Source organism: Ptiloglossa arizonensis, chromosome 1 (assembly GCF_051014685.1).
Source record: "Ptiloglossa arizonensis isolate GNS036 chromosome 1, iyPtiAriz1_principal, whole genome shotgun sequence".
In the NCBI taxonomy this organism is placed as follows: Eukaryota; Metazoa; Arthropoda; class Insecta; order Hymenoptera; family Colletidae; genus Ptiloglossa; species Ptiloglossa arizonensis.
The window spans coordinates 747,040-769,449 of NC_135048.1; the positions used below are offsets into that span (position 1 = coordinate 747,040).

General features: G+C 31.6%; 1 protein-coding gene across 3 annotated transcripts in view; it reads left to right on the top strand.

The window, feature by feature from the left end:
- LOC143151700 (uncharacterized) overlaps nucleotides 1-22,410 on the top strand; it is a 30,659-nt gene that overhangs the window by 2,584 nt on the left and 5,665 nt on the right. For 2 of the 3 annotated variants that reach the window (XM_076321250.1, XM_076321106.1), the window contains 10 exons: nucleotides 35-617; nucleotides 739-941; nucleotides 3,174-3,317; nucleotides 3,412-3,577; nucleotides 3,712-3,919; nucleotides 4,017-4,240; nucleotides 4,331-4,720; nucleotides 5,113-7,581; nucleotides 14,601-16,237; nucleotides 17,172-17,478. In XM_076321250.1, the coding sequence (XP_076177365.1) occupies nucleotides 35-617; nucleotides 739-941; nucleotides 3,174-3,317; nucleotides 3,412-3,577; nucleotides 3,712-3,919; nucleotides 4,017-4,240; nucleotides 4,331-4,720; nucleotides 5,113-7,581; nucleotides 14,601-16,237; nucleotides 17,172-17,478 (6,331 nt within the window). The remainder of the gene's footprint in view (nucleotides 1-34; nucleotides 618-738; nucleotides 942-3,173; nucleotides 3,318-3,411; nucleotides 3,578-3,711; nucleotides 3,920-4,016; nucleotides 4,241-4,330; nucleotides 4,721-5,112; nucleotides 7,582-14,600; nucleotides 16,238-17,171; nucleotides 17,479-22,410) is intronic. The other variant, XM_076321192.1, reaches the window with a different exon arrangement.

Below are 22,410 nucleotides of genomic sequence, written 5' to 3' on the forward strand. Positions count from 1 at the left end.
GAGATTAGAAGTAACGCAATATTTCATATTTTAGACAAGCATTTCTATCGTGGAAGTTACTGGTGGATAATTTTGCTTTAGACCCACAAGAACTTGCTACTGCTAGACGGATAAAGTTATTGTGTATTCCACTAAATGCTAAAAATAGTAAAAACGAATTGATAGCATTGACAAAATTAGAAGTGTGGTGGCACGTAATTATTAAGCTTTATAAGGACATTTCCAAATTTGTCAATCCCGTGATTACACAGTTCTTAAACTTTTGTTTTGGTCCTCTGGGAGATACTCCATTATTATCTTCAAAATTTGACATTGTAGCTTCACCAGGAAAAAGGTTTTTCAAGACAAAAGTTGTTGCTGTAGATGCTTTGTGCCAACTTCTTGTCACAAAACAAGAAAATACTGTCTTTTCTCCAATTTTGGAAGAACGACTCCCACATTCTATATCTGATTCTGTATTTCAAGAATGTTATAAAGGTATTATTCACAGTGTAGGAGAAGCTTTGCTTGTTCTTAGTCAACTTACAGATGCAGAAATGAAAAATAGATACCAACTTGGTAAAATATTGTGGACAAGTTTAGTTAATTATATTCAAGAAACAAAAATGGAAAAAAAGGTTGGTTGATATTTAATAATAATGGTATTTCACACTATATTTTATAAGTGAGGAAATTTGAGTATTTACTAATACTTTTAGAAATCGTATAAAATAATTGTTAAATAATATTATATTACAGGAACTTACATATAAAGATATGGTATTAGTTATCACAGAATTAACAAATTATGCTATGGATAAACCAATGATCAGAAATTTAATCCTGGATACAATTTTATTCGAAGTTGCTGATCTTAGTAAGAATTTTAATTTTCAAGATGATACATTATTAGGATTGGTATTAAAGCTTTTACAAACTCCATTATTAAATGAAGCAAAAAAGTAAGTATTAGTACTGCGAGTATAATGCAAAAAATCATATACGCTATAAAATTTTATTTATGATACATAATTCTAATATGTTTTACTTAAATGGAAAATTAGAATTATGTTGTAAATATAGGAAAAGAATATAATTAAAAAATAAAATGTAGCATTGTAGTTTTCAATCTATATCTTTCAAGAGGCATAGATTGAAAACTACAATGCTTCATTTTATTTTTTAATTATACTTTTACCCTGGTTGCCTTAAAAGCATTATTAAGTAATTTTAGAATTAAAAGCATTTTTCTAACAAAATTTATTAATATCTGAGGAAATATAATTACAGAACATTTCCAGGTTATCTTTGATTATGTAATATTTTTGATAATACTAAAAATTTTCTTCTTTCAATCCTTTGTGCTTGGATATTTAGTTAATGACAACATGCAACTATTATCATTTGAGTCAATCGTTGTGTAAGAAGTGATATGAGTTTCTTAGAGCCTAGCTCACAAGTCACGTGAGAGACAATATGGAATTGAGAAATTCACATATCTCTGCCGGGCGTTGCCATTACCTCTTAGATATACTTGATAAAATTTTGTATTCGCAGCATTGTTACAAAATTTGATGTGAATATCTATAATGAATGAACAGATCTTCATTTTTTTAATAGAAAGAATAATATATTCATGTTACTGAACTTAAGCTATTTTCAATAGCATTTACTTTAAATGTTATAATTTAAATTATCGAAATAAAATTGTGTATAACTGTTCTCTAATGAAAAACGAATTGTTGCAACTATTTTATTTAAATAAATAAAGGAGAGGAAGAACTTAATATATAAGTTAAGTCTAAAGAGATAGGATAAAATAAATAAGTTTAGCAGGGCATTAAGACAACTGAGACTACTTATGAACTAGAAGTGAATTATTTATTTTTTACACTTTTGAAAGTTCAAGAACATTCTATGAAAAATATATTTTTGATGTCTTTAATAGATAAAGTATACATTCCTAGCAGAAACTCTACTCCATCTTTTTTATCGAGGTGAGACTTAACTTTGAGAGGGGAACATATGAACTTAGAAATAAGCTTTAGATTAGTAAGGACTAATCAGAGAAGCTCTTGGTTAATGTTAAAAGCACTGAAAACTTAGGGAAACTTCAATGTTAGACATGTTTTGACTTGTCTCCAGTGACAGTTCTCCTTGTGGGTAGATCCCCTCTATTTGTATGCTCTGAATTCAAAAAAAGAAGTGTCTTGAGATCAGGGCAGAGTATTGTAATGTTTCTTGTTGTAAAATTCTTAACTTCTGTTAACTCCCTTGAAGGAAGTACTAGTCTTCTCTCATAACCTGCACGTTATTATGAACTAAGTAATTACAATACATGCTGCTAATGTGTATAGTGGATGAAGCAAATGTAGTGAACTTCAGGTATTCTCGAGCATATTATTTTTATAATCTTGCTATTTTTCTTCCATTGAGTATTGAATTGGCTAGTGAAGAAACATTTGATTCAAGGTATGAATATCACAATGATGATTGTTTTTTTTTTTGTAATCTCATTGTGTTCTATCTGTTTACACTAAAAATAAGTGTAAATTTTATTTAAGTAATTTAAATAACTTTTAAACCTACAACTTTAGAAAGAAAATAGTCTTTGTCATTATTTTCTCCTTCAAAATGAACATCTCTTGATTCAAAATTTTCAGATTTTACAAATATAATAAAAATATTTTAGGCTATGAAGATATTCACTCTGTTTGAAATTCATTAAATAGTTCTAGTGTGATGAAATCATTTTTAAAGTTGTTATATTGAAAACAATAGTTCTATAAATAAAAATTCACAGGTGTAATGAATACTTTATCTAATTAAAGATCAATAATATTCTTTGCTTTTTTTATATATTATTTTATAACATTGTCTAATGTATAATAAATGTAATAATAAATGTTCAAACAGACTATAATGTTTTATGTGAATTTCACAAGGAAGTGTATGTTTCACCAAATTCATAAATTCTAAATTTTATTCAAATTATCAAAGGTGACAAAAACTTTGGAATATTATTTTGAACAAGTTATGTTTTTTGTTATGTTCTTTTCATATCATGAACTTCTTAAAGAAAATTGTTAATGTATAATAATAATGCATTTAAGGTAGTCAAAATACATTTATTTACAATACGTATTATTATTATGGAAAGGTGCACAAAGATTACATAAACGTTTCTTTTTAAGAAATCATTATGATGCACTAAAATGTCTATTTTGGCAATGCATTAAGTCTCAACAAAGAAATGAATATTATTCGCATGCATTTAAATTTGTAAAAGAAATATATGGAAAATTATATACTTTATCAAATGCTGAACATAAAAATCAGTAAGTTACAAGTAGCTTGAAATAATATATTACAGCTATAATTTTGTATTTTATTTAACTATGAATGTTGTATAATTTTATTGCTATTTTTTAGAATTGTTATTTTTGAATTATGGCAAATTTTAGCAGAAGTGCTAATAAAATACATGGATGATCTACAAGAAATTAATGATGGCAGTGCTACAGAGCATAATTTAAAAACGGTTGAATCAATTGTAATATTTCCATTTATGTATATATATTTGGAGGATCAAAAAGAGGTTAATATTTTATGTTAAATATTTTTACAATAATGTTTAAGAAATTCAGTATTACAATGTTTCTTATATACTTTTAATTTGAGTAAATGTAATGTGGATAGATTTTTACATTCTAATATTTATGATTATTTTAGGAAGAAGAATTAATAAAACTTTGGAAACGTTTATATAAACAATTTGAAATGCGAACAGACCTCATGGCCACTGTAAAAACGAATGAAATTTTATTAAATATTACAAATATCATGCAATGTTGTTTGGTGAAAAATGAAAAATCTTATCATCTTATTCTAAATTGTTTAGATACTTTGTTAAGTATCGTCAACTATAAATTTCTAGTGGGTATGTTAACAATTGAGTTGAGAATGTGACCCAACAATAGTTTTGACAAGCGTGGAAACGATATATTCAATAACTTGCTTTGATTTTATTTTCACAGGAAATGTGGAAGTCCCATCTATTATACACCTTATTGTAAAACTCATACCTTATTGTTTAGCTAATAAAAATAATACAGAATGTGAATGTATTCTTAAAGCTCTTTCTGCAGTACTTATTACAATTTATGGTCATAATCCTTATAGAGTAATATCATATTTACAATTTTGTAAACCAGCTATTGAACTCATCCTTGCATTTGAATCAGAAACAGTATGTAAAGAAGTATGTATTTAATGTGTATTTTGTAAATATTTAATATAGCAAGCATAATTATGTTCAAGTATTAAAGTGTATATAATTCTTAATTTCCAGATAGCAAACACATGGGAGGCCATTGTTAGTATTTTTAAAGGTCTTAATAAGTTGGTTACTTATGATCTTATTTCATGTTACAAGAAAGCTATTGTTCAAGGTTTAAATCATTCGAATCTTGAGATACAAACTCATACACTATCTCTTTTTGAGATACAAAATTCATTAAGTAGTGATGCTAAATTAATACTGGAAGAAATAGAAAAAGACACAAGTAATATTAAAATATTAAACAAGTCTAATATTCAGAAGAAAAATGATTACGTTGGAAAATTACCAAACCAAGTCAAAATGGTTGGTAGCTTCTTAAACAGAGAATCTAGCCATCCAAAATGTATATTTGAAGAACCTGATAAAAATGATAAAGTATTACCTGATTCTGATTCTCAGGTAAATATGTACATACAATTAATACATGTGTGCATTTGAATAAAATATATTTAGTATTGCATTTCATATATTGGTTATCTTTCTAAATTTTTAAATAGAATTATACATTTATTTAAATTAAGCTCATTTCATTATACCTTTTTTGTTGAGTTTAAAAAAATTATAAGTTTCATTGAAAAAATTAAATTGTAAGTAATAACCATTGTATAAGATTTGCAAAGAGTGTGATGAATTTGAAATATCTTTGTTCAAATTTAATAAATATAAATAATTTATTATATTCGCAAACTTTAGAGAATTTTACAAAAATTACTTTATATATGATGTCAATATATGACATTTGTAAACATGTATGTTTTCATTAGAATATTTTTAACATTTGAAAATTTCAGGATTATGTTTTCATCAAGACTGATCTAAAATTCGATGTTAGTCGGTTGACTGAACATCAAAAAGAGTCTTTGAAGCGTAGACGAGAAGATATTCCAGCATTATATAATGATCTATCTCAATCATCTTCACAAGATACTCAAAATTTGCAAGAATGGTTTGATAATAAAAATAAAGCTTTGGAAGAAATTGAGAGAACAAATACTAAAAAGGATAGTGTTTCAATGCGAAACATTCTGAATGATGATGCAAACAAAGAGAACAAAATTGAATTAAAATCAGAAATTATTGACAAAGCTACTATTCAGAATGATACAAAGTTATTAGACAATACTGGACAACATGTATCATTGGAATCTATACAAACTTCAAAAAGTAATGTAGACAATAATGAAAATTCGCATCTAGAAAATGTAAGAATAACAACGGAAAGAACTTGTGACAATTTGGAAGTAAAACCTTCATTAGACACTGCAAGAAATGATTTAGGTTCGGACTCTCAAGAAGAGTTCTTAGTAAGTAAAGATAATGACCAAAGACTATCTCCATCCATATTAGACAGTGGTAAAAGACGTAATCGAAATAGTATTGTCGTAAAATCTGATATTTTACTAAAACCTGAGGAAATCAATAGCAATCAACCAGGACAGTCAAATACTTCTTCTGGTTTACAAAGAACGTTAAGAACAAAAATCATTCAAAGTAAATCTAAAATGATTAATAAACAAAAGATTTTGGATAATATGGAAAATAAATCACTTGATGAGGATAAGAAAGGTGTCAAACGTAAATCACCTTTGGATAGTGAAAGTGATGGAACTACTCCACATCGAAGAAGAAAAACAACTTTGTTAGAAACTGCTAGTGATAGTGACAGCTCTAAATCTACAGAAAGTGATAATACAGTAATGCCTGTGGAAGGAATAACTGAGGATGGGAATCTGAGTCAACGCACCAGAAATGAAATATCTCGATTACGTATAAATATGGTATTTGATAGTCCATTGACAAATAGTCGTCGATCTAAGGGCCATGAAGAAAATAGTAAAGAAGCTAGTGCTAAAAAGCAATCACCTGATAGCAAAGGTACTAAATCAAAGGTTGGAGACACAAAATCTGGAGACTCTATAAAGAAACCTCAAAAAAGTAACGATAAAGAGTTAAATAGTATTCAGCATACAAGCAAAAGAGGTAGACCACCGAAAGTAAAGCTAAAGGTAGAAAGAAATAATGAACTTACTAAAACTGAAGATACGAAAAAGACTTTACAGAGTAAAAAAAATGAATTAGAAGAGAAGAACAAAGTTCAAGATGATAGAGAAGAAGAAGAAAATATTTACATAGAAGTTGCTTCAAAAAACATACCAGATACTAAATGCAATTTGCTTAATGTTAAGAAATTTAATAAATCTAAAGGTGTAGATTCTCAGGATGGTATATCATATAATGATGTACAAAGTGGAGACATTGATTCAAATAAAAGTATTAGAAAGAACCAAGACATTCAAATAGTTGAAGAATCTCAACAGACTCAGAATGATACAGAAGACATAATAGCAAATTCACAGGAATTTAACTTAGAAAAAAAGTGTAATGAAAAACAGTGTTTTATTAAAATTAATAAAATGGGTGATATACGTCATATAATAAAGTTTCACGAAATTACAGTTATGAATGAAGAAACAGGTGAAATTGTTTCAAATAATTGTGATAATGAAAATAACGAAGTTCCTAAAGATGATGTTGAGGAACTTGATGAAACCAATGATGTTAATGTGAATAAACCAAAGATTTTGACTCCTCCCATGGAAAACGATCCATGCGATAATGAAAATGATGTTATATTTGAAGTACAAAAAGTTAACGAGGAATCATTGGTTAAATCTGTTTTTGGGTTTTCATCACCAAAAAGTAATATCAAACGTCAGTTAAAATTTAAACCATATCCAACACAAGGCCGTGCAGCTCATATGTTAGGATTAGTAACAAAACAGGCCAGAATGGAAACTGAATGTCATACTATAAATATAGATGATGAATCTGCAATTAAAAAAACAAAACTCAAAGATACAGACAGTGAAGCACTTCTTGGAAGAAAGGAAAGAGGGCCTTCATTCAAGGAAGTTGACAAAGTAGCATCATGTAGTAGTCGACAAGAGAAAATCTTCAGCAATATGAGATCATCAGACTACTGTTTATCACCTCCAATAAAATTATTTTCTAATTTAAAAAATGATGGTGAAAAAATTTTTTCGAAAGTAGACAAGTCAGTGGACTGTGAATCTATAGAAATTGACGATCAAGTTGAAAATATAAGTGATGAAACTCTTCTTGAAATGGAAGAATTGCCAATTTTAGAGTGGTCAAGTGCAAATCCACCTTCATTAACTGCATCTCCCAGTGTTAGTATTCTTAAACGTTATCGACAGTCTGGTCCAGAACCTGACCCAGAATCTACAACTCCTAATAAGGTATTTTCTTTTCTTAAATTTTTAATATAAGATAGTTTCTAAAGAATTTACAACAAAGTAGATATTTTAAGATAAAAGTAATATCATTTTGGGGAAAAGTTTTTAACATAAACCCTTATTGTCTAACATAACGATTGAAATGTTTTATAACATCAACTCTAGTTCTTGAAATAGTTTTTCGAAATATTCACTATGTTTAATAATTTATAAAGAACTGACATTAGAGGATTCTAGTTACAGTTTCATCGCTTCCCACATTGTTTTTACATTGGTTCAATACAGATAAAAATTTTAATTTTTGGGCAAAACTTCAAGGTTAATAATATTAAACATGTTTTGCTCTTATTTATAAATTAGAATTGAAGTGTTTCATTGAATATTATAAAAATATTTACAAACAATCAGTAAAATTGCAGATAAAGTATAAAACATTGACCGTAAACAGTTGAGTTGAATTAGTTACATTAGGCCAGTTTGTAGCAAGAAAATTGAAATATAAAAATGTTTTTAAATCAGGAACACTTTGTATTTTTACAAACTTAAACTTTGTTGGATTTTATCGAATTTTGAATATGTTATAGTGTTCGGCGATATTTAAATGAAAGATTTTTCAAAATTTTCAAAATTATCGATCTTACAGCTGTTTAAAGTACGATCCTAACTCTTTTTCAATACATAATAATTGTTAAACTAGCAAACAGATGAGAATCAGTTTCTGGATGTGGACAGTGAATACATAGGAGTACCAAATAAATATTATTTCAGTTTGAAAAAGTTTATTAACCATTTTCTTTTACAATTGTTCTAAACAAACGCGATTTTTCAATAGCAGACAGCAATTGAACAAAAATATGAAAGAAAATATAGTTCTGCTTATCTTCTTCATGAAGAGATTTTCAAAAATATGGAGATTTCAAAATTGGCTACATAAAAATTGATTTAAATTAACATTACATCGAACATATGTGATGTACGAGTTACCTATTCGTTTCTACATTGTAAAATACTTGTTCCAACGTTCAAATGAAAAGAACCAACTGGCCAGTGTACGTACATGGGATTTATGTTGATGGAGAACTCTGATATCATAACAATGCGTAGCTCCCACTGATCTATGAGAAGAAGGCATTTACAGGATGTAATGCTAGCTGTTTTGTAAATTGGTTAATTAGCAGGACAAATGTAGTGATACAGAAAAATAATATAGCTGGTTAGATAATCGTTAGTAATTAGGAAATAGTTTCGGTAATTTGCTGAGGTAAGTCCTGAGTATGAAATTTGAAACAGTATAGGTAGATCTACTTTTATTATTGGTGAAATGATCAGGAATGCAAACGATAAAGGTGATAGTTCTTGTTATAATAGCGATACGTGTATTACAAGGAGCGAAACAATTTCCACTTTAATGATTGTTATGGTTCGTCATGATATTCGATGTCTTCGACAGCAACGTTTGCGAGTTCCATAATCATGAGATAGGTTTCTATTAGAAAAAAATCGATATCATTCACATTGCGTGCTATAGAGCTCGTGATGTTCTGCAATTGTACTGGAATAAACAGATCTGGATGAAGATGTTTTTTCTCGAGTAGTATCTATTATGGATAGTAGTTGCCATTGGCACTAGTAAACCTGACTAATTCTATTTGAACTATATTTATCCATAGAGTTAAATTTGTTACGTATTTTAGGAAACAAATTCTCTCGCTTACTGTGTACAATCCTTTGGCGGTATTATCGATTTTGTCTAAAAGTTTATGGATAATGAATTTCATAATAAATTTCTGGTTAGCATGTACAGTGAGGAGAAAAACTAAACCAATACAACTGTTTTTTGTAGAAAATAATAGTTTAGCTGAGGAAAAATATAAAATTTGTAAGGTTCTTCATAAAACATTGTTCCTCAGATATCTCGAAGCTTTTAGTATTGTTCTTAAGTTAGTGCATTGATGCAGGCTTTTAATTCTTTTTATATCGGATTCGGCGGCCACGCCTCAAATTTGGAGTACATATGTCCAGCTTTTATAAATTTGTATTTTGCTACCTAAATTCAGGTTAGAGTTTCTTGCTATGACCCAGTTCATAGTTCTTTCAGTGGCTTTTATTTGTTTGATTTTTTCCTGTACGTGTTCTTTCCAATCTAGTTTATCGTCCAAGTGGAGTCCGAAATATTTGACAGAATTTCTTTGTGGAATTTTTATAGATTTTCAATGTTAATCTTTGAGGTTGGTGTTTTATTGAGCGTGAATATGATATGCAAACTTGTTGAATTCATTTTTATTTTGTTAGTTTGTGTTTAATTTGTTATTTCGTATAAGTGATTTTGTAAAGCTAATGTTACAGTTTCGATGTTTTTATTGGTTAACAGCATGGTTATCATCCACAAAGATATTTACAAATTATGTACATCTCCATTTGGGCTATAGTTATGTCGGCAATGAATAAAAAATACAAGGTAGGATCAAGGAAACTTGCAATATTTGCTTTCTTTCATGAAGCTAATTATGTTGTTCACTACAGTATACATAATATAATACAAGATTTCTTAATGTCAATACACATTAATACCACTAATAGCATTAAAAGAAGTACATAAATATACATAATGTACAAATTAAGAAGTGGTTATGCAAAAATTATACACGACTATATCTTTGAAAAAGCAAACTCACTACACTGTAGCTCCTCTTTTTTTTCGAGGGGGAAATCTTCCAAAAACACACCCGACGCCTTGGATTGGAACCGGGTTTAGTGTGGGATTCCCCGGAATTTCCAGATGGGGAGCTTGCCCACTAAAATACCCACGGGTGGTTTCGAGGGCCATTTTCGTACATTTTTGGGTGGGTACCGGGAACTGCAAATAGCATAACATCCGGTCTTCTCTTCCTCCACATGCAAATGTAGCAAATGCTCTTCTAAATATTCTAATTTTTGATGGATGTTTCCTACATTACGTTAAATAACTGTTTTCCAGTCATCATTTTTAGACCTGCATCCGCAACATTTTGCATCGAAGAACTCGCTGACATTTTGATATTTATATAATATAAATATATTTTCGCTAAATTAAAACAATTAATCACTACTTAAACATGCACTTTAAATAAACTGTGGACTCTGTGAAGTCACTGCTCCGACTGAATGTGATCAGAAAGTCGAAGACTTGGCTGAACGTATAATATAAATACTGAGGTGTAGAAGGTGAGAACGTTAAAGAAACTACACCTGCACTTCTTAAAAGTATTTCGATTTTATTGATCGCACACTTAACCAGTCTTGATTCTTGTATGCGCAATTATGGCACTGATAAACTAGATCGAACGTCGAACTGGGATCTTCGATCTCTGATCTCTCCCGGCGCCGAACACGCATCCGTAAAATTAGTGAGAAAAGACGAAGGCAGATGTAGAATAGAAAAAAATAGAAAACTGAAACGTAAAGAAAGTGGAGAGAATCGCCGAAAAACCGAGAAAGCGACAGGGTAGAAAAGTTTGGAAAATGTTACTCGTTTGCACTCGCACAAGTTTGGGTCGAAGACCGTTCGACAGCTAAACGAGGAATTGCCGGAACTGGGAAACAAAAAGCAAGAAATGTAGAAAAGAGGAATGACAGAGAAGTGAAAGTATAGAAGAAAGCAAAGGAACTATGGTCTACTTTAATATATTCCAAATATTTGCCGCGATCATTCTGGGAACAATGGGATCCACCGACAAGGCTGTGCTGGACAATTATTATTACAATTGCGTGTATCATTATAGTTAAATTATTGTTAAATTATCACGGGTCGGAAAAGAACCTTGTTAACGATAGAAAGGAAGATCGACATTCTTAACAAGTTGAACGCGGCGGGAGAAACTACCCCCAATTTAGCAGAGCAGATCGATGCATTCAACGCGAGGAAAGTAAATTAAGAAACTGTACAGCTAAAGGAATTCGTAAATTAAAATTACAAAAGAAAAAGGATATGCAGTTTCGAGGATATGGAAAACCACCTTCAGACGTAGTTTTAAGAACAGCGGACAATGAGAAATTCACTCACGAATTTATTATTACAAAAAACAAAAAGCCCTGGAAATCATAGAAAATGAAATTGAGATATCGTCTTCATCCAATGCCAGTAAGAGCTGGTTATACGTTTGTTTCAACCCTGGGTTTATCAACTGTAGATCGAGACCTAGCACAGGAGGGAAGCCATGTCGCCCGACATAGTCCGTGACTGGAATCCTTTGGTGAGTGACGCCACCATGCATCCGACTTGGCCCACCTGTACCGAGGGATGCAAGACCCACAACGGGGAGCATAATAATGTGAAAACTCCACCAGTAGTTTAAACTGGTACTGCGGGGGTCTGGTGAAGCCCACAGAAGGAGGAGAAATTCCCCACTGTTGCCGATCATGGTTTGGACTCGCGGGGGCAGTGGTATAGCCTATATAGCGGGGGCAGTGATATAGCCTATATCGTGGGGGCAGTGGTATAGCCTATATCGCGGGCTAGAGGTAATACCTCGGTGGGTGAGCTGCACCATCAGCTCGGGTACCGACCTGCAGAGCCGGTAGAGATTTAGAAAGGTCTCGCTTACCCCAAAAGGGATGACTGGAACTTGCACTTTGGCTTCAAATTGGTAGTCTACGTGGAACTACTCCGCGTCGACGCGCTGATTGATCGTATTTCAATCCCGCACCCATGGGGGCCGTGTTTGTTGTTGAGCCCTCGAGGCAGGCACAGCCACGTAAAACACAACTAGACGAATGTAGATCCTCCTCCCGTTGCAGGAGGACTCGACAAGCAACAACATAATCGAACGCAAGACAATCTTGCGCTTCGGCCAAGACTCCTCGGGCCGGGAGCCAAGCCCCACCCGCTTCGGCGGGTGTATCCCGGATTGCGTTGAATCCTTTAAATTAGTACAGGACTCGAGGTGGCAGTGAAGATTCGCCGTTGTCACTCTCCGAACTATGTGACGGTGCGACAAGAAAGTAGATGCCCGAACACCAGGCAAAAGTAGTAAGAACGCTGGTATGGACATCAAGTCCGAGGTACAGCGCGTCCCTTCGTTCGCGAATGGACATTGAACGCACTAGAAACTACATGTAGATCGAGACTCGCCGCTCAGTTATTCAGTGTGTTCCTTGAATTCGTCCGTGGAGAACCCCAAGCCACTAATTTGGCATTAAAGTCCCTCAGGACAAGTACCGTTCGGGGAGAGATTCTTCCCATGCAATCTCTAATCTCTGCTCGAAATTGCTCAAAGGTTGCGAAACGACTGTTGAATGATACGTAGCGTCCAACCGCAATAACTTTTCCCCACTGAACGACAACAAACACCACCCTGCCGTTTTCCAGCAGAGAGCACTGCGAGGACCTATTACTGCCTATCTAATGGTTGCCACCGAGTCACTCTCGTCTCCCATTCAATATGGGTGATCTGGTACGCAGTATGGCTCGATGGCGACTGACAGGCTAACTCTCCACTCCGTGAGAACCTGACACAACAGGTCCTGGGACGCACGGCAGTGGTTGAGGTTGACTCGAAGGAGAAGCCTTCGAAGAAGAAGAGGGTCATAAATTTATTTATGACTGCACTTCCTGGCGTTTCTCCTTCGGCGAGAACGTCGGATCAAAGTAACATGTTAGTCGAGTGTTTACTCACTTTTGGCACTTTACAATTAAACAAGAATGAAAATATTTTTTTAAAATTCTTTATTACAATCTATGCACCGTACAGATATGTAATAAATGAAGTGTACTTATATAAAAATGGTACTGTTTCGATTAATTTTCATTGACAGTTATTTCCACTATCTGTCTACTCACTTTTGTCCTTGACGTGGGTTGCTTTGCCGCTTCTAACATAAATAACAAGATGAGAAATTTGGCGAAGCAATTGTAAAGACGGGTTAAGAAACGCAGGTTGTGATAAGTACCATTCTTGTATGTAGTGATAGGTTTTGTATTTTTTGTATACAGGTACTATTTTTGTGTTTCTTATGTGGTAAATAAATGAAGATATTTTATTTAAAATTGATTTTAAATACAGTATGCGTTTTCACGTGTGAAATCTAATTTATTTTAATGGAAAATCGAAAGAAATTGCCCATCAGTATGGAATTGAATCCTAATTTGCAGTGTAAAATTTCAATACGTTACCATCACGCTACAATGATACTTGCCGGTATCACTTCAACTAAAATTATACTTCAATGTAATAATGAAATATTTACCTAGAACCTTCAGTGACAATTATTGAAATAGAGAATTAATTATGTACATAAATTAATTTACTCTTTCCTTTTTTAATTTCGAAGATATGTATGTAGTCTAGTACAAATAGGAATACGTTTGCCATCGAAAGTTTTAGTTTTAATCATAAATATCTAAAAAAATTATCGAGTATCTGTTTTTATAACAGAGTGTTACATTTGCATAAATAGAATGACCAAATTTATCAGTATGCAAAGTTTCAATTAATTCGGTGACATAAAGGCTCTGCATTCTCTTTCTTACTATCATTATCATTGCATATACATTTTACATATACGTGCAGTACGAATAGAATATCGAAAGAATTTTATAACTGTAGCTAACAATTTCTAAGAGATTATAATTGATTATGTGATACAGTACAAGACACATGTAAGATCGACAAACATAATGTAACATGCCCAATTTTAACGCCCGTTCTACGATTTAAGTTTTGATAACGTGTATTACAATCAACAGTAAGGTTGGTCATAATTCTCACTGTCCTCGTGAACGCTAAATTTTCTTTTCGAAGATATTATATAAGGGTTTCTTTCTAATATTTTCAAGAAAATTAATCCGAACGTTCGAATGTGGACAAGACTCACCGGTAGTATGTTTGACCCAATTTCCATACTACGAGTCTCACACGATATTGAAGGCGAAGGGGTTAAGTTAAACATTTTTGGTGTTTCACTTATATTTATTTTATTCTTAATGTACAATAGAAACTATCATAAATTTTATATTAATTATAATACTTTATTTTTGATTATAGAGAAAACGAGTAAGTTTTGCAGATCCTCCGGTTTCAAAGGAAATGGGATATGACATTGCAACCAGCGATTCTCCACATAAAGCTAATAAATTAGTTTCACGTGGATTATTAGGGCGCAAAGATTCACCATTAAGGTTGAAACAAGTAAAACAGAGATTGATACGTTCTGACTCGGATAAAATGGAAACAGAAGAAGCAGCAGACATAACAAATACATCTGAAATTGATTTACAATGTGAAAGAGAAAATGAATTATTAACAAAATTAGCTGAAGAATTAGAATATTCGGAGAACATAGCAATAGACACTGATGTTCAAGGAGCATGTACTTCTGTTGAATTAACAAATATTATTCCTGTAGAAATTAATGCCTGTAATAAAATTAAAATTGACAGTTTAAATGCTGAATTTGAAATTACTCAAGATACAACATTTTCTAAACATATGGAACTAATGTCTACAAATAAAGTAGATCAGAATAAGAAAGACGGAGTCTCGGAAGCAGCCGAAAATTCCGTTCTGTGCGTTAATGTAGAAAATACTGAATTTGATGAGTCTGTGACACATGGAGATATATTTAACGGAAAAGACACGAAGCATAGTGATAATATTGAATTTATAGAAAATACCATTGGTAATAACATAAATGATGAACCCAAAGCTTGCATCCAAAATATTTCACTAGATTCTCTCAAATTCAATATTACAGACGATTCCATCATAAATCATTCGTCTGAAAATCATACAAGTTTAGAAAATTTGGAGGATACGGTAGATGCAGGAAATCTCACTAGTTTAAATTCTACCGCAAGCTCGGACGAAATTTTCTGTGGAAGATTGATACGAACAAGTACGCAAGCAGTAGAATGTACAGAAGAACAAGATACCTTACCAGTTACAGATTCAGTATTTGGAAGTTTACCATTAAGTCAGAATAGTCAAAATCCAAGTGAATTCGATGTAGAAATTCCACATCCAGAGTTGTTGGATTCCATTCACCCCATATATCCAACATTAATTTCGTGTACAGAACCTATAAACTGTATCATTGAACAGTTAACTAATCCCCTTTGGGTTCAAAATCTATCTTCGTATTTGGCAAATAGAAAACTTCAAACTATCGGTGATCTTGCGCAATTATCTGAACGTGAAGTAAATAGAATTCCTGTAAAAGGTAATTCAAAAGTGGAATTTGTAAAAAGTATTCTAAAGTGTTTTGAAAAGACATATTTTGTAAATGAAACAAGTAGCGTAATTGGTTGCTTGGATAATGCTTTAAATAGTAAAGCACTTTCTTCTGTAAATATGAATGTACCTGTATCTACAGCAAAAATAATATCTCAAGACCAATCATTAAAAACTGTTTCTGAAAGAACACAAACTGAATCAGAAAATCATAATACTTTAGTTACTAAACCAAGTTCTAGCAAAGTTGTTGACAATGTTATTGCAACTGATAAGAATGCACCTGAACAATCTACAAATGTGATGGAATCCACTTCAGATGAATCTTCAAATGCACCCGTATTAGAGGTTTCAATATTATACCCAGGGACATCGTATGAATCTGTTGTAGAAACAAAAGCCACATCATCTGTTTCTACTAAGGTTTCAAACTCATCAAACCTGACAACTACGTATGTTAGAAATAATATCATATTTTATTTCTGATTTTTAGTAGTTTGTAGTGACTCGCGTAACATTACTTTTTTACTATAATATGATCAATATTATTTTACCTTAATAAAATTATTAAAGTCATTAGCCGTTTTTTAGTGTGAAGTACTCTTTTATTTGAACGAAATATTTTATTTCGATTTAATACATGTTTACTAATTCATTAAGAAGGAAGACTGGAGTAAAATGTTGAAATGAAAATGATTTTCGGCAATTCTTTTTTTAATGCAAAACCGCGATGAAACTTTTTGCCACTTTCCGTATATATTTTTAAATATTTAAAGGTATATGCATTTTTTTTTCAAATTTTTTAAAAAATAAATGGAATTTTTTTCGTAATAAAATTACGCATCGTATGAACTTAAATCTGGTGTAAAAAGTAAAAATTAATGATAATACATGATTCTGGAATTTCTTTTAAATTTTCAGAGAAATTTAAGAGAATTTTATATTCGTATGATGTGTAATCCTATTACAAAAGAAGCTCCGTTTGATTTTTTATTCTAGATCAAAATAAAAATTTATATTTTGAAATGTTAAAGAATATATATGGAAAGTAATAAAATGTTTCATCGAGATTTTACGTTATAAAAAAATTGTCGAAAATCACTTTTATTTTAATGTTTTACTTGGACCTCCTCTTAAAGTCTACAAGTTATTATTATACATATATTTTTAGAGGAAAATCTTTCTTTAAAAATGTAGTTTACATATTCATGGTAGATATAAACTATAGCAAAGCAAAGAAGTTGCAAAGGTAGTGTATTCTTGTAATTGTTTAATGTAATAATATTGTGATTCTTTAAGTCACTTTATTTGTATTAAGTAGTTTATTTTACAATTTCATATAAATATGTCACATATGTTGGTTAATAAAATTCTGTGTTTGCTTAGACAAATGATAAATGTATCAGTACCATCTGCAATGGTTACCAACTCCACGTCAGAAGCTACCGAAGTTACTGAAGGTTCGAATTCTTCCGATTCAGACGCAATTTCTATAGTACATTCAATGAAGACTGTTGGTACTTGTACTAGTACTGATTCTGTTTATTTATCAAAAACAATGGTGAACAAGGCTACAAAATCTGTCGGTGCACAAATGGCGCTAGAAGATCTTCTGGATGAAATAGACGTTAATTTGGTATTGGAAAGCGCAGTTAGAAGATGTACTCCAGAGAAAATCCTTTTGCAATACAAGGTAAATGCTTGAAAAATAAGTTAATTGATTTCTGATTCTTGATTTTTGTTTATGCACGTATACCACTTGTTTTGCTTAATTGTAATGAAAGAAAACATTGATTAAATAAAATATTATAGTTAGTCTCATTTTCGTGATCACATTTAAATGTGAAAATATGAAATTTGAATGTGAGATATGAACTATTTTCATTATTTGGTTTCTTGGGAGTATTTGTACACTATACTATAAGGAAATTCTTTTTACCTGTAAGACTGATTTTAATGAAAGTTTGTGTGCACGTAGAGTATAATAGTGTATATATAGAGAAATTTTGTTATCAATAGGAAATTGCTTTAAGAAGGTGAAATCCATTCTCGAAGGTTTTAATGTTCTTTTCTATTTTTTTTTAATTCAACTTTTCTTGGGACTTTTCCAACTGATTGATAGAGCATTAAGAGTTAAACACTTTTCATACGAAAAGTTTTGTTGTATTTCGTATTATTACGAAGTTATATTTGAAAAATGAAGGAGAAAGTAGCACTGTAAACACTGATCTCAATCGATTTCAAACGTTTGGAGAGTTTACAACGACTTTCATTTTCTTCATAACTTCATAGACGCGCAAGATAGAACAAAAATTTTCAAATAAAAAATGTTCAGTTTTTAGTGTTCTATCGTTCAACGGTGAAAAAATCCCTTAAAAAATTGTATTACAGAAATGAAGAAATGTTAAATTTTCGGGTATTGATTTTATCCTCACGAGAATATATTTTGTTGACAAAAACATTGTGTCGTATACCGCCCAGTATGCTTTACACAAACTTTCATTAAAATCAGATTTATAGATTAGGGAGATTTTCTTATAATATAATGTATGAATATTATTTTGATTCACTGTAAAGTGTTCCAATTTTATACTCATTGTTGTAACTCGAATTACATATTATATAAAATGTTCCATTTGAAACAGGCCATTAAATATTCTTCTTCAGTGAAAAAGTATGGTTGACTATTTCATACACAATTTGAACACTTTTAAAAGATGAACATGTTGCAAGAAAAATGTATTTTTCGATCCCATTTTTTAAGAGCTTCTAAGTTCACTGATGTGTCTATATATGTAAATACATATCTTTTCTCTTGCATTCGGTTGTTCGGAAAGTTTGTTCCAATTTTGAAAGAAAATTCAAAGGCAACACATTTAAATTTCGGTACACATTTCTTGAATTATGTAGTTGCCATTTTGTTCTACAACCTTTCTCCATCTTTCATTCAACTGGAAGATTCCATCCTTCCAGAAGTTCTCAGCTTTTACGGCAAAAAATTTTTCAATGCGACTTTTCACATCAACCAAAAAGTTGAAGTTTCTGTCATTAAAGGAATTTTATAAAGGCCTAAATACGTGAAAATTTAAGGTTGCAATGTCTGATGAATATAGTGGGTGGTGTAGGGCGTTCCAACTAAGCTCTATCAACTTCTGTCAAATAGTCAAAGACACATGCGGTCGCCCATCATTCTGATGAAACACGACGCCTTTTCGATTCGCTACTTCTGGACGTTTTTGTTCAATCGCTGCTTTTAATTCGTCTAATTGCGAACAATACTTTTCTGAATTTATCGTCTGGTTGTTTGGTAGAAGTTTATAACGTAGAATTCCTTTCCCAGACACAAAACATGACTTCCTTCGGGTGAAGACCGACCGACCCTTTGGGATCACTAAAGATAGTTCATTTAGCTTTCCCTAGTATCTTTTCAGCTCAACGTTATTATAAATAATTCATTTTTCATCATACTTGCTTCAAAAATTGTGTCTTCTCGTTGCGTTTATAGATCGAATCGCAAATGAAAATGCGTTCTATCAAATTCTTTTCCGTTAAATTGTGAGAAACTCATTTATCAGAACGGTTTACGTGTCCAGGCTTCACAAAATTCTCGTGGATGGTTGTTTTTAATATTTTTAACATTTCTATTAATTCACGTGTCATATAGCGTGGATTATTTTTTATCAGAGATTTGATCTGATCTTTCTCAATGGTGGAGGATCTACTCGAGCGTTTTTGATCAAGGTTAAAATCGTCAGCTTTAAACCTGGAAAACCATTTTCGCATATGTAGTTCTTTCAGTTATAGCACCGTCACTATAAACGGCACACATTCTTTTTGCTGCTTATGTGACATTTTTGCTTTTCTGATAAACGAAAAGCATTAAAAGCCTATAACGCAGTTGGATTCCTTCCATATTCAAAAATGTCTAAAACTTACAAAAATTAACGTATTCTAACCAAAGCTTTTTCCTAAAAATGCTTGAAGTATTACTTTTAGGATATATACGCATGCCAATTGTTCTCAATCATTCTTATACATTCAGATCTGTCCTAATATCATCTACAGAAAATCGGCACAAACTTTCTCGACAACCCAGTATGTTGTTGGGAATGACATTTTTATATATTTTCATATTTTATGAGCGAAAATTGGATACAAACTGATTGCTACTAATAATATAATGGCAATAATAATTGAAAAATCATTACCCATAAAATTCAGATATTTTTTACAAATTGCAATTATTTTAGCAGAGCATGTACCACAGATTCGTTTATTACATGAACATATACAGCATGCTATTTGACACTGTTTGTGTTTCATCGAAATATGTGTCTGGTTTTGTGATGGTGTACACGAAGATATTTTTTCTCTTTCTACTGAGGATCGTCCAGTTAGATATATGTAGTTACTTGCAAGTTCTTCAATTAACTGAAATAAGAGATCTCTTCTTGAAATATTCTCTCCTGTTGTTTCTTTGTATAATATCCAAGCATTTCCTCCGGCAAGATAAAAGATATTGTAAAATATTTGTAATGGCCATCTTTGGGATCCAGCTTTCACAGTATACTTTCTGGCCATGTGATCTGTCACATCTAGGCCAAGTTTGGTGTTATAAAATACCAGAGTTTCAGACAAAAGTTTACCAGCTTATTCAATTTTAAGAGACTTATGTTTTGAATTCAGTAACAATACTTTTTTTATTCAATTTATTCTTGTATATAGTAAGAGTACAATTTTCTGTTTTGTAAAGAATTGTCGAGAAATGAAGCACATTATCCTTTTTTGATTTTGCAAGTTTAGGTAATTCTCTCTTATTTTGCCTAATGATGCCAACTAAAAATGTTCTTTTAGTTATCAGTTTTGTTGCTAATGATAAACTTATAAAGAAATTACACTGTTGTTACTGTTCTTCCACAATCAATATGTTTTTCTATTAGTTTTAGGACGACAAATTCATCCAAAGGTATTGATAATTTACTTCGCCTTTTCCTAGGTACGGAAATGCATTTACAACATATTTATTTTTTGTATCCGACGCTAATCAGAATTTTATACCAAACTTATTCGGTTTGTTCGGTATATACTGTATAAATTTACATCTGGCTTTAGTCGGGAATAATTGTTTATCAACTGTAATGATAACTCCTGGTTTATAACGTTGGCTTGGTTATTTTCAAAGAATTTATTTTATACTTTTGAAACTAACGCAAATTTATCTGTTTGTAATCGTTGGCTTCTTTCGTTCTTCTTATCAAAATGAATTATCCGAAGTATTTTGGCGAATTTATTCCTGCTTATTGTTTTTAAAAAAAATTCAAGTTTCTATCTTTCGGACCACAAGTATGAAACTCTTAAATTTTTTGCCTCGTATGGCCCACGAACATATAAAATTACTATAAATGCATCCAGCTCTTCTAACGATAGAAATCACTCGTTATCAGAATTTAATGGGCTTCTGCTTCGGTGCAAGTTTTTATGTGTCTCATAACACTATTGCAGATTATCAAAGAAAATGCTGTTCTTACACGACCTTTCACGATATGTCGTTTCGCATATGCCGTTGGTCTTGACACTTCCTTGAAAATATTGTTGCAATGATAATCTTCTGGTGTTGAGCCTTCGTGATGTTTTTTCCACATAGCGCCGCCAATAAATATTTCAGTATTCCGATACATTACAGACATTTCAATATCTTGATCACTTTCATTTTCGGAATTAGAAAAAATTTTGATTCTTTGTCTTTTTTTTTGCAAACGTCGTAATTTTTTATCTTCACTATCAGTATCGAATGACTCGCTTGTACTTTCGTTGTACGATTGTGGATATTCATTTTTACTGTCTGCTAGATCACTTTCACCACAGTGGGTATCGAAACGATTTTCTTCCAAATTATTTATTTCTTCCATTGATTTACTGCTTTGTAAAAAGGGGTTGAAAGAAATTCTGATATTTGGGAATTTTTTCTGACGATACGGAATGTATAACATTAAAGAAAATTTAAATATGTTCATAAAATAATTCGCGTATCATGTGTACCTAGAAATTATAAATGTTCTCGTATCATGTTACTAGAATTTTTTAGTCTCATGGTAGGGTGGATTTTTCTATTCTTAATGATACAATTCAATAAAATTAGAATTTTTAGAAAGTGAACGAATGTTGCTGTTGTTGTTTTGTTTAAGAACGGCAACCTTTTTAACCCTCGCAGGACGAGTGTGGATCACTCGAGTGTTTGAAGAGATTTTCCTTACATTTAGAATGGCTGAAAATTTGAATAACGATAATTTTGATGATCTTTTATTCAATGAGAACAATTATAATACTAATGAAGTATCATCGGATACTGAAAGTTTATCAACGTGCGTGGTTCATAGAGATCGTAGGTGGTTTATAGTATGCCCCTCTAGAAAAGTGACAGCGTTGCAGCGTGATCCTGTTGTATCGAGCACGATGAGGTCAAGGGAAGCTTCAACGTAAAGCCCCCGCTTCAAAATTTATGGTCGTGCTCGCGGTTGCTGCGCTACACGAGAAGGGCCATTGAAAGTCTGTTTGTTGTCCATCTCCGGTGTCTCTCTTTGATCGTGCGTGCGAGGACGATAGTCATGGGGGTTTTAGTGTGTAA